The sequence below is a fragment of the Leopardus geoffroyi genome, chromosome D1, assembly GCF_018350155.1.
Source record: "Leopardus geoffroyi isolate Oge1 chromosome D1, O.geoffroyi_Oge1_pat1.0, whole genome shotgun sequence".
Taxonomy (NCBI): Eukaryota; Metazoa; Chordata; class Mammalia; order Carnivora; family Felidae; genus Leopardus; species Leopardus geoffroyi.
The window spans coordinates 16230138-16242208 of NC_059329.1; the positions used below are offsets into that span (position 1 = coordinate 16230138).

At 38.0% G+C, this 12071-nt stretch overlaps 1 protein-coding gene across 8 annotated transcripts in view; it reads right to left on the bottom strand.

Moving 5' to 3' along the window:
• Positions 1-683: 683 nt before the first annotated feature.
• The window catches only part of DDX6 (DEAD-box helicase 6), a 36761-nt gene continuing 25373 nt past the window's right edge, over positions 684-12071 (bottom strand). For 4 of the 8 annotated variants that reach the window (XM_045483052.1, XM_045483058.1, XM_045483050.1 and 1 more), the window contains exons 11-14: positions 10987-11050; positions 7548-7649; positions 6342-6551; positions 684-5092 (exon numbers count right to left, since the gene is read on the bottom strand). In XM_045483052.1, coding sequence (XP_045339008.1) covers positions 6376-6551; positions 7548-7649; positions 10987-11050 — 342 coding nt within the window. In that variant the 3' untranslated portion in view covers positions 684-5092; positions 6342-6375. The remainder of the gene's footprint in view (positions 5093-6341; positions 6552-7547; positions 7650-10986; positions 11051-12071) is intronic. The other 4 variants (XM_045483055.1, XM_045483054.1, XM_045483051.1 and 1 more) reach the window with 1 other exon arrangement.

Sequence of the window (12071 nt, forward strand, 5' to 3'; positions counted from 1 at the left end):
ACAATTTTATCTTTGCTCTTTAGATGGGAAGGTTGATGTCATGTCCCCCTACATTTCCTCACACACACTGTATTGTAGTGAAAGAAGTAGATTTACAACTTTGCTGTAGCTGAGTTTTCAAATCAGGTAATAAGCCCTTCAATTTTTTCAAAATTGTTATGGCATTCCATGAACACAACACACCTCAAATTTCTTTCATCAGCATTTTTGCAGCTTTTGGCATACAATTCTTGCACACTTTTTGTTATACCTATTTTTTTGGAGGTTGGGACAAAGCTGTGTGTTCAGCTGGAAGTATCTAAATCTCTCATTTAGGTCTTTGATTTCTTTCATCAGTGTTTTGTGCTTCTAAACATACAAATTCTGTTCATACTGTTAGATTCACTCCTAAGTAAACTTCGTGGGTATGTTTAGCTTACTGAAACATCTGATACCTCACTTCCATGTAGCCCGGACTAACATCTCTCCAAATGATTACTATCTTGGTTCAGTTTAGGTAACGTTTTCTACGCTGAAGGAGGGTGCCCACTCAGATTTTATTCAACTGGGCTTACAGAAGTAGTGCTGGGAATGTCTTAATGCCACATCATGTGAATTACTTTAGTAAAATGTTCTCAAATGCAAGCATTCCTAAACACACACACACACACACACACACACACACACACACACACACACACACATTTGGAGTTCCAGTGGGCTTTTATTGAGATAAATTAACAAAAACCAAGATTTTATCAACCATTTTTTTCTGAACCTTCTAAACTCAGCAGAGACTCTGGTCCATATATGTGTACATACAACATAACACATCCCAACAAAAACAGAGTCCCACTGGAACATTTGCCAATTAACAAAAAGCCAATTTTCCCTTTCCCCGAATGTTTCCAAAATTTTGAGTCCCCACTGTTCACTTCTCAGTGGAACTGGTCCCTTGTGGCTAGGGACATTAGAATTCCATTCCATTTTTACTGAACAAAAAAAAATTTTTTCAAGTTTTAGTTTTGTTTCAAAAAAGGGAAGTGACTTTGTTTTCTCCAGGCACCCCTCCCACACAACCACTGGTTAAAATACAGTAGCCTGTATCTTAATAACCCAGCCCCTACCCCCTCCCTTTCCCTGCCCAGTACTGTCTACTGGAGAATTTAAACACACTTCTGCTGGAATCTGTCAGCTGTGGAGGGGCAGAGTCCAGGTGCCAGGCTAGCTCCCTCTAACCTCATGAACTGTTATAACCTTTGGACACTTAACTCTTTACCCCAAAGATGAGTTTTTAGACCAGAGATTTTTCTTTGGGAGTTTTAAAAAGCAATTCTTAAGGATATAAAGTAGGATACAAGCTCACCAAAGTCCACTTAAGTTCACCTAAAAGTTGACTGACTTCAGCTCCCATGAAGCCAAAATTTTGCTGGACAAAAGTGTTTTGCCACAAAATGATTCCACAGTAACAATTTTTAACATACACAGAACATTGAAAAAAGTAGCAAATTAAAATAACATGGCTTAGTTCCCCCAAAATTATTTCATCTTTTTTTACTCATCTATAAGGTCAGGAGTGTGGCTAAAGGCCATTTCTGATGAGGTTATGAGCTTCCAAAGTGTTTCTAAATCCTTAGTGCAGACACCCTCCCTTTTGGGGCATAGTAACCTCCCTCCCACCCCTATTAAAAAAAAAAAAAAAAAAGAAAAGAAAAAGAAAAAAAAAAAAACTAAATAAAGCGATCAGAATGAGATGTTTTGATTCCAACCAATTTACACTCAAGGCTTTGTGCTGAATTGTCTGGTTCTGACCCAAGCATGATGGTATCAAACACAAAGCACACAGCAAAGGAAAGATGCTCCCATCTCATTCTGAAAAAAATAATATTGATAACCAATTGCCTCCCCCCTCCCTCCAGCCACTGGGGCCCACCCATATGATGATGCTGGGACCAACTTGAAAATAATTAAGAGACATATTTAGATTTCCTTCTCCCTTAACTTCTTCCCATGGGAGATCATTTTAGAATAAGTTTATTCCATTCCCAAAGGAAAGCCAAGAAAGTTTCTCCATCAAAATATATGGGAAGAGAAAAACTAAACAGGCCCAGAGGCATCAAGGTGTGTAACGATCCATAAACCATTACACAACTACTACACCACAGGCAAAACCATGAGTTGGACATAATTTAAGTATTAAAAATAGGGAAGTCTCATTCAAATGGACCACTGGAAAAAAAATACCGCCATTACTTAAAACAGCCAATACTGGAAAGAACACAAAAACAATTTCCAGTAACAATACCCCTTAATAGCCCGGGGGGGGGGGGGGTGTTAAAAAAAAAAAAAAAAAAAAAAAGACTAGGCTTTGACCTAGTCTTTAGAGCATCTTTCCATTTAGCAATTCCTATTCAAGAGTCAAGCACCAAAACTGGACAGCTGCCTCTACAGGACTGTGTCCAATAGTGGTGTCCCAGATAGTTTAAGTGCCACTCCTCATCAGAGGCTATATACTTCAGTAATACTTTCAGTTAAGTCTGTGCTTTAAGAGGGACCCACAGGCATGTGGCACCAGGCACAGTCTGAGGATGGCAAAGGAGACTGCGCGGTTTGTTGTCACCCAACACACTCTCTAGCGAGATACCAATTTGCATTTACAAGCTTTTCTTCTATAATGAATGATCCCTCTTATCTCGCCAGAGGTGGGGGAGAAAGAGAGAGCTGCATCAGTACAAGGACAAGATTTTTTGGTCAAAAGTTGATGCCTTCTAAATTCCCTCCCCCCACCCCTCCCCGGAAGAAAAGGATTCCTTAATTAGGGTTTGTATTTAGTAACCAACATTGGCTGGAAAGAACATAGCTTGGATACCAAATATTTGAGCTTATTCTTTTTGGGGTTTGTACTGTGCAGCTCTTGCTACAGTTTTTTAAGGAGTTAGGGCTATGTCTGATCAGGAGGCATCTGCAGGATTTTGATCCTAAGGAGTTTTGGGTGAGTCACAAATAGTTTTGCTTAGAACTAGGCAAGAGTCAAAAAAAAAAAAAAAAAAGCAACTTTGAATAATTGATTTCTTTCTCCAGATGAGTTAAGCATGAAAGCATATGCAGGATTTATCTTGTAATATTTTAGGGTCTGGAAAAAAATGCAGTATGGAAATCAGATTTTTTTCATATTATTTTTTTGCTTTTTTTTTAAAACCCTAGATGCCTCCTGACTGACCTAGTACACTGGGTTAAAAGGGAATTAAAAACATTAAAAAAAAAAAGTTCACTGGTTTTGATTCATCTCACTCCTTTTGCCTGGAGATCAGGCCAAACATCAAGCATGTTGGGAGGGGCACAATTTAAAGCAACACTATTAACTGTAAAGCATTTGCCAGCAATTTACAATGCAAAATGACAGATAATTCTTGTCACAAAGCAAGAGGATGGCAAGCAGCTTTCTGTAGCGTGAAAGTTAACAGCTCTCAGGAGTTGCCCATTCCTGGAAGTTTATGTATCAAGGTGGGCGGAGGGCAACACACTTACAGCGTATAGGAAGTGATCCACAGAAAGTAAACTCCAGAACTGCTAACGTTACCAAAGCTGGTACTGGCTAGTATTCTGAAATGCAAATCCATGCTTTGTACATACACTGCTCAGACACTGCCACTCAACTGAATCCCCACACTGCAAGGGAGATTAATCTTTGTCCCCTTTTGCTGAGCTTGAAAAGTTCCTCAAACTTTTTTCAAGAAGGGGGAAGAAGCACAATCAGAGAGAGCTTCTCAAAACTAGCATCTTGAATCAGAGGTTTTTGAAGTTTCCTTGCTCTCTCTCGCAGGTGTTCTCCAAAGGTATCAGATGATACAGTGTGGCAGCAAACAGTGAATCCCAGACTTCTGGGTCCCTCTTCCAACACAGGGTCCCCACAGAGGTCTGCTCTCTACAGCAAGAGGCCAAAAGTACTTTTTAGAATTTAGTGTTGCGGAAAACTGAGCCCCTCTCATCTTTAGCTGCTCCCATAATCACTCTAATCCCCTTAATCCCAGCAACCTTCATCCAAAAAAAAAATATATATATATGTATATATATATATGAACCCAGAAAAAAACTTATTTACAAAGTTTATACAAGTATACACACCCAATTTTCTATGGGACACGCTCTGCCACAGAGGAAAGAGGGTCAAGGCTCTGACATGTCTACACATCAAGTGCCATAACTGCTAATGGAAGCGTATGTAAACCAGTCTTTAGTGTTCTGCTATAGAGCACAAAGGCGTGTCATATGGCTCCTGCAATGATAGACTGCTCTTTCCTTTGGGAGCGATGATGTTGGAATCTACTCAGCCCAGAAGAAATTTTTACTTGGGATTGTTTTTTTTTTTTTAAATACATGTATTTACAGTGCGGATGAACTGCAGTTGCATATCAACTCCTCCACATAAACAAAAAGAAAATGGTGTTTAACATTACTAATATGTTTCATCTTCCAGCCCTGGGCTTGAGTACTGGGTAAAAAGGGAAGGGAGAGACTTCAACTTGAAACCAAAATGAAAAGACAAAAAATTTTTAAAAGATAGGAAAAAGAAAAAAGAAAAAAAGCAAAGAATTACTATGTTGATTCCTTGGGCTGTGTCTATAAGATGATACTCTGAATGGTCTCATAGCATAAGGCACTTCGCACAAATAAGTAATAAGCTCTTCAGGCTTAAAAAACGGATGAGTAATTAGGGAGAAGTTGAAATGCACTCAAGAGTCAGCTGTTGGAGAATTTTGAAATTGTAGACAAGCTTGTGTGTTCATCAAGATTCTTCTCTTTTTAGGGTTTCTCCCCTTCTCTTCTTTCTCCTCCTTCCTTGTCCCCCTTCCCCAGAAAACATTTTTTAAAAACCAGCAGTTAGTGCAACTAATGTTCAGTCAGCACACAGTGCAAACAAGTGGAACAAAAAAGGTAAATTCCTTCTTTTCAGCTTTTTCTCTTCACCAGTTAAAAAAAGAAAAAATGTCTGAGCTCTTTTAAGTCTTCATAGTTCCAAAATAAAAGAAGATGAAAAACCCACAAAGAGAAGAGCATCCCCCCCAAACGATGTGTCACAGATCCAAACGAGCCTTCTGTAGTTTGTCAAAGCCTAAAGAAAGAAGGAAGAAACCTAAAATTAACTTTGTGAAAGCAACGAACTAGGGTACCTACTTTTTCACAATCTCCATCCCAAATGCTCTTAGTAGCTTCTACTGAGCCTATGCCTCCCACAGAATCCATTTTGGATGAAGGAATTTCTGCTAGGCATCCCAGAGATAGAATGAGAGCCTGAAAGTTCTGGTATCCAAAACAAATAAAATCAAGAATTTTTTTTTTTTTTTTTTTTTAACCTTCCACGAACTCAACAGCCTACCAATACACCAGCAAACATTGCCTACTTTTAGGTTTGCCTGAGGGCTTTGTGTTAGACATTTCAATTAAGGAGGGGAGGGGAAAGAAAGACTAAAGCAAAGAGAGGATCTTAGAAACTTAAAAATAACAGATAAAAGGTTTATTGCTAATATGGAAACAATCATTTCTCAAATCAGATTTTCCTTACAAAAAACCCTGCAAAATAGCCTATATTCCTTTATGTTGAGCTTTCTTTTGAGCATCAGTATTAGAGCCTGATAGTTGATAGTCATCAAACAATGAAATGAAATGGTGCAGGAAACCAGAGTGGGCAGTTAAAAAAAAGACAATTATCTTCACAGCCTGATTACACATTTGGCAATGAGGCAGTGTAGGTAATTTAACCTGATTTATTAAGGAGGTGCGTGGGTGGCTCAGTTAGTTAAGCGGACAACTTAGGGTCAGGTCATGATCTCACTCGGTTCATGAGTTCGAGCCCCATGTCGGGCTCTGTGCTGACAGCCTGGAGCCTGCCTCAGATTCTGGGTCTCCCTCTCTCTCTCTGCCCCTCCCCTGCTCACATGCACACACTCTGTCTCAAAAATAAACATAAAAAAAAAAAAAATTTTAACCTGATTTATTAAGGTGGCCAGTAGAAATTAAGAGTGATGCTAACAACAGAGAGATGACTGAGTGATAAAGGAAAGACAAGAAATATTTTCATATTCAAACCGCTAAAAAAGATTCTTTGCTTTCATTATTTTGGAAGTATGGATTTGTCTTAAGTACTCCTCATATATCACATTACACAGGAAGACTGCATTCAAGAACAGCATTTACAGATTCTCTAATGAGACCACAACTTCACCCAAGCAACAGGTCCCAGTTTATTTATTTATGCCAACCGGTGTTTTACTCTATCATTGTTATTATATGTAGCGCCACTTCAGATTTTCCCCAGGAAAGAGGATTTTGGTTTCTTTCTTTTCTTTAAACACTACACTCACTTAGCTACTGTTCTGTCAGGTACGCACATGCTTGTTAAGGTTTCTCATCTTCTACAGGCTCGCTATGGTATTCTGCCACATACAGACTCTTGTCAATGTTGCTTGGGATCGGTTTAATTTCTGTTCCCAGCTGCTCCTCAATACTTTTCAGGTTGAAGCGATCATCATATGTGATCAAGTTGATGGCTAAGCCAAGATGACCAAAGCGACCTAAAGAAAAACAGTTTTTAATAAAAATGAGTTAAATATGAGAATCAATGTGTGCACGCAAGTCTATTAGTGGCAAAACCATACAGGACTGTTTCTGTTCACTGCCACTGTGAGTGTACGAAACCACTTATGGTCTCATACACACATTACAACTTTGTTTCACGCCCTAAGTAGTACCCTCATTTACCTTTTTCAAATGACAAAACAGATGCTCATTTATGTCAAAAGTTGCCACAAAACATCAACAGTAGTTTGCACCACCTGAGAAAAGCATGCCTCTCATGCTTTTTATATATATAGATATATATATATATATACGCATGCTTAAATTTTCCCTCACCTTAAGCACATATAAAGTTATTTTAACTTTTCTTAAATGCTCTAGGATAGAAATCAGTTTTAAATATCAAACAACTAAATTAGTTTTAATTCACTGTTCTCACTGCTAGTATAGTCTATTTCACAAAAGAACAGAATTTAGTGATTACACTTCTCAAAACACTTCCATGAAGAACATCTTCCTGGGGTGCCTGGGTGGCTCAGTCGGTTGAGCGTCCGACTTCGGCCCAGGTCATGATCTCGCGGTCCGTGGGTTCGAGCCCCGCATTGGGCTCTGTGCTGACAGCTCGGAGCCCGGAGCCTGTTTCGGATTCTGTGTCTCCCTCTCTCTCTGACCCTCCCCTGTTCATACTCTGTCTCTCTCTGTCTCAAAAATAAACAAACATTAAAAAAAAAAAAAAAAATTGGGGCGCCTGGGTGGCGCAGTCGGTTAAGCGTCCGACTTCAGCCAGGTCACGGTCTCGAGGTCCGTGAGTTCGAGCCCCGAGTCGGGCTCTGGGCTGATGGCTCAGAACCTGTGGAGCCTGTTTCCGATTCTGTGTCTCCCTCTCTCTGCCCCTCCCCCGTTCATGCTCTGTCTCTCTCTGTCCCAAAAATAAATAAACGTTGAAAAAAAAAAAAAAAAAAGAAGAAGAAGAACATCTTCCTTTTCCTCACCTGATCTTCCAATACGATGGAGATAGGTCTCTGCCAGCTTTGGGAAGTCAAAGTTTATTACCACATTCACAGCTTGTATATCAATACCTCGGGTAAACAAATCTTAAAAAAGAAAGAGAGAATCTCCATTATATCTTTCAATTTAAGCATGTTTCTTGGTACCACAATACTCTTCAACATGTCTTTCTAGTGCAACCTAAGTTTTAATTCATTAGGTATTTTAAATGTACTTGCAAATTACTAGCATTATCTTTACTGCACATTATCATAAATAATTTTCTGCTAGCCAAGTTACCTTTTCCTAAGTCCCATAAATTTTTTTTTGAAATGGTGTAAGGTAACTGCAAATGCAGGAAGAGATCAGAATGACCGTTAAGCTACAAACTCATTATAAATGAGTCTCAGGAGTAACCAGTAATTTTTAGTATTCAATCCAAGATCAAAATAGATTAACCAAGAATACTTTGAAAAGAAGAGATAAGCCACTAAGAGTAATTACTTACACTTTTAGAATTCATTCATCTCATTCTAAGTGATTTACAAGTCTGAGGTTAGCGCCAAGGCCACACCTTCTCTTTTCTAGTTCCCCAATTACTACGCTAATTTAGGCTATGAAAACTACAAGTAGAAACAATTACAATAGACTAATAACTAGGTTTTAGGGCTTCTATCAGTTCCACACTCCAAAATAATCCACATTGGTGACTACTGTTTCCAAAATACCGCTTTGAATTTGTAACTCATTAATTTGCCTCTGGATAAAATGTAAGATTGACACACAAGGTCCTCCACCCTACACGTGTTGATCCTAATATACTTCTCTAACACATGTCTTCAAACCCCCTCCATGAAATTCATCCACTTATCTTTCCTTAAATGCATGTTCTTGAAGCCCTCTATGGATCATGTTTTATACCAGTCCCCTAACTGAAAACTCCTTATTCAAGTCTAAAACTTATATAGTTTATGAAGCCAGTTAAAATTCCGGCTCTTCTCAGATCACCACAGCTAATTAATTTCCTTTCCTATGAAAATTTAGGACTTTTTTCCTACACACACCTCACATTTGCAAATTACCTTTACCCCCTTGTAGACCCAACCCGAAGCCTGTTTTAATAAAGTTTTACTGCCACAGGACCATGCCTGTGTGTTTATGTACTGTTTAAGGGTGTTTGTAAGCTAGAATGGCAGAGCTGAGTAACTTGTTTCAGAGACCTTATGGTATACGAGGTCTAAAATACCTACTATCTGGCACTTTAAAGAAAAAGGTTGCAGGGCCTGCTTTAGACTCTCAAGGTTGTTTATCTTTTTTATCTCTGATTAAACCATTGGTCCTTGAAATAAAGAGTGATACTTCGCATGTATTTATACACTTTGTACACATACGTTATTCAATACTTATTTAATGACATTAAACACTCTTCTGTTTTCTGTCTGCACATGCTGAATTTGCTTAACAACTCTCAACATTTCACCAGTGAACTAGTTCCTTTTCTACATTATAGGTTCCCCAAGGGCAGGGAGTATGTGTGTATATATCTGAAAATTTTTAATTATGGTAAAATAGACATAAAACTGAGGAGTAATATTTTTCCAGCACCAACTAACTAAATACCTGGCAGAATATTGGTTGAATATCAAAAACTATTTTTGAATAAATAAAACACATATTTGTTCAGAATTTGGTTTAAAGCATTCTCATTTTACAGATTAAAAAAAAGGCATAAAAGAAAAGCATGACTTGTCCAAGGTCGTATGATTACAGGTTAAAAAGGGTAGGACTTGAACCCTAATCTTAAAATTCTAAAAGTCTATGCTTCAATTTTGTGTCAGCCTCTCTCTCTGCCCCTCCCCTGCTCACGCTCTCTTTCTCTCTCTCAAAAACAAACCAACATTAAAAAAATTTTTTAAATAAAAATAAAAATTCTAGAAGTCTAATATCCTTTCCATTTATTTCAATATAAAGGTTAGAATTGCTGGTAAAGTAAACATACATGTATTAATTCACAGCTGTATTGTTAGATATAAGACAGAAAAAGGTAAACTGGAAGCACCAAGGATACCTGATAGTCTTTTTTTGGTTCTTGTAGATTAGCAAATTCAATATTCCGTTAGTAAAAATTTGGAGTTTACTTCTAGAGCAGCATTTTAACAAATTCAAATTGTGAACTACTCTACATTTTGATCTGGATGATAGTTGTGTGGGTGTATACATATGCAAAAAGTCACTGAGGGGTGCCTGGATGGCTCAGATCATGATTTCGTGGTTCGTGGGTTCGAGCCCGCATCGGGCTCTGTGCTGACAGCTCAGAGCCTGCAGCCTGCTTCCGATTCTGTCTCTGGCTCTCTCTGCCCCTCCCTCACTTGTGCTCTGTCTCTAAAATAAACATACATTAAAAAAAACTTTTTAGGGGCGCCTGGGTGGCGCAGTCGGTTAAGCGTCCGACTTCAGCCAGGTCACGATCTCGCGGTCCGTGAGTTCGAGCCCCGCGTCGGGCTCTGGGCTGATGGCTCAGAGCCTGGAGCCTGCTTCCGATTCTGTGTCTCCCTCTCTCTGCCCCTCCCCCGTTCATGCTCTGTCTCTCTCTGTCCCAAAAATAAATAAATGTTGAAAAAAAAAAAATTTAAAAAAAAACAAAAAAAAAAAAAACAAAAAACTTTTTATATGTAAAAAAAAGTCACTGAATGATATCCTTACAATTACTCTATTTCTCTGGGTATGTGTACCTCAATTACAGAAAAAATCCTTGGGCCGCCTGATTTGTGGGTTCAGGCTCCACATCACGTTCTGTGCCGATAGCTCGGAGCCTGGAGCCTGCTCCAGATTCTGTGTCTCCCTCTCTGTCTGCCCCTCCCCTGCTGTCTCTCTCTCTCTCAAAATTAAGCACTAAAAAAAAATTTTTTTTAAATCCAGATTCTTCTCTACCCAGAAGCCTAGTTTAGATGATTAATCTCATACCAATACTAAGATTGTACTTCCAGTGTAGAGATGGAAGGATACTCATTGTCTGTTCTGAATGTCCACCTGGCTCCCGAGTTGAAGTTGGGTACACTAAATATACACCAAAATATAGACTAGTCTGTTTCTGGCAAAAAAATTAAGAGGCCACAGTAAATAATTTCCAAAACATAGTTTCTTAATGTTAATTTATTTTGCATGTACTACATACATCTCATTCCTGTATGCTAAGGTTATTCAGAAAACACACAAATTCCACAACTGTTTAAAAGACAGAGATGAGGTATGAGCGCTAACAAGTGTTCTGCAGTTTCAGATATGGAAACTAGTTTCAGGAATTAAGCTCATTTCAACTTCAGAAATTCCAGAAATGGTATAAGGGTGAGCTGAACTCTGTCACAGACTCTGATGGAAGATATAGATAGAGAAAGCAGAGCAGAACTAAAGAGAAAACCAAGGGGTAAATACGGAAATACTTACCAGTGCAAACAAGATTGCGGCATAAGCCATTTCGGAAATCATGAAATACACGATTTCGATGTTCCTAGGAACAAAGTAATGCACTTGGTTTGTTTAAATCTCATACACATAACCCTAATTTTCCTATCATTAATTCCTCCTATCCAAACAGTTTAGTATACCCGAAATTTACACCAATGAGAGACGAGCCAATTCAAAACCCCTAAGTTAAAAACAAAAGATAAAAAAGTTAACCATATATTAGTTTCCCACGGAATTAATAAGCAACTAAAACATATTTTAATATGTATCTTCATGTACCATTTATCTTAACTCTTAAGGGTATTTTTTATCTTTTTTTGCTGGGTTTTAAGCAACAATTTTCACCATGTTTTTATCTATTTTTTCAATGTTTCAAACAGAAAATGACAGAAGTTTGGCCTGATCTAAACATCTACTACTTGTCTTTTGAGTTACCTGTATGCAAAAACAAAAATTTACTTTTCAATTAAAATACAAAAATGAAAACACATACATAATGACTCTAAAAAAAGTGAAATAAATCTATCATCTGGCAAACTCATCTTTCCTTTCATTCAAAGCAACATTTTTCCAGTTGGAAATATTCTCTACACCTTAATACATTCATTTCCTGTGACAATTTCTAATATTAGGGTCCACATGATGATATCTGATCCATTTTCAAGCTGCTTTGAAAACCGTATGTGTGCTGATTAACTTAAGCTCTTAATCTGTTAGTCTACAGGAACTGCTTTCTTTCACAAAATTTCACAATGTTTAATTAGCACACACACAAAAATCTTATTTTTATAGTTCTGCGTTTCTTTAAACTCTTGATTTAGTTCTAAAATTTAGAGATTGTGCCCTTAAGGCAAACAGTGAAGAAAAACATAAGGGCTGAGGTACATAAATTAAAAATCTAGAGCAGTGTTATCCAATAGAACCTTCTGCAATGATGGAAGTGTTCTATATCTGTACTTTCTAAAACTGTAGTTGCTAGTCACATGTAACATGGCACTTAAAATGTGGTTAGTGTGACAGAGGAACTAAATTTTAAACTTTAATTTTAACTCCTTTAATTGCCA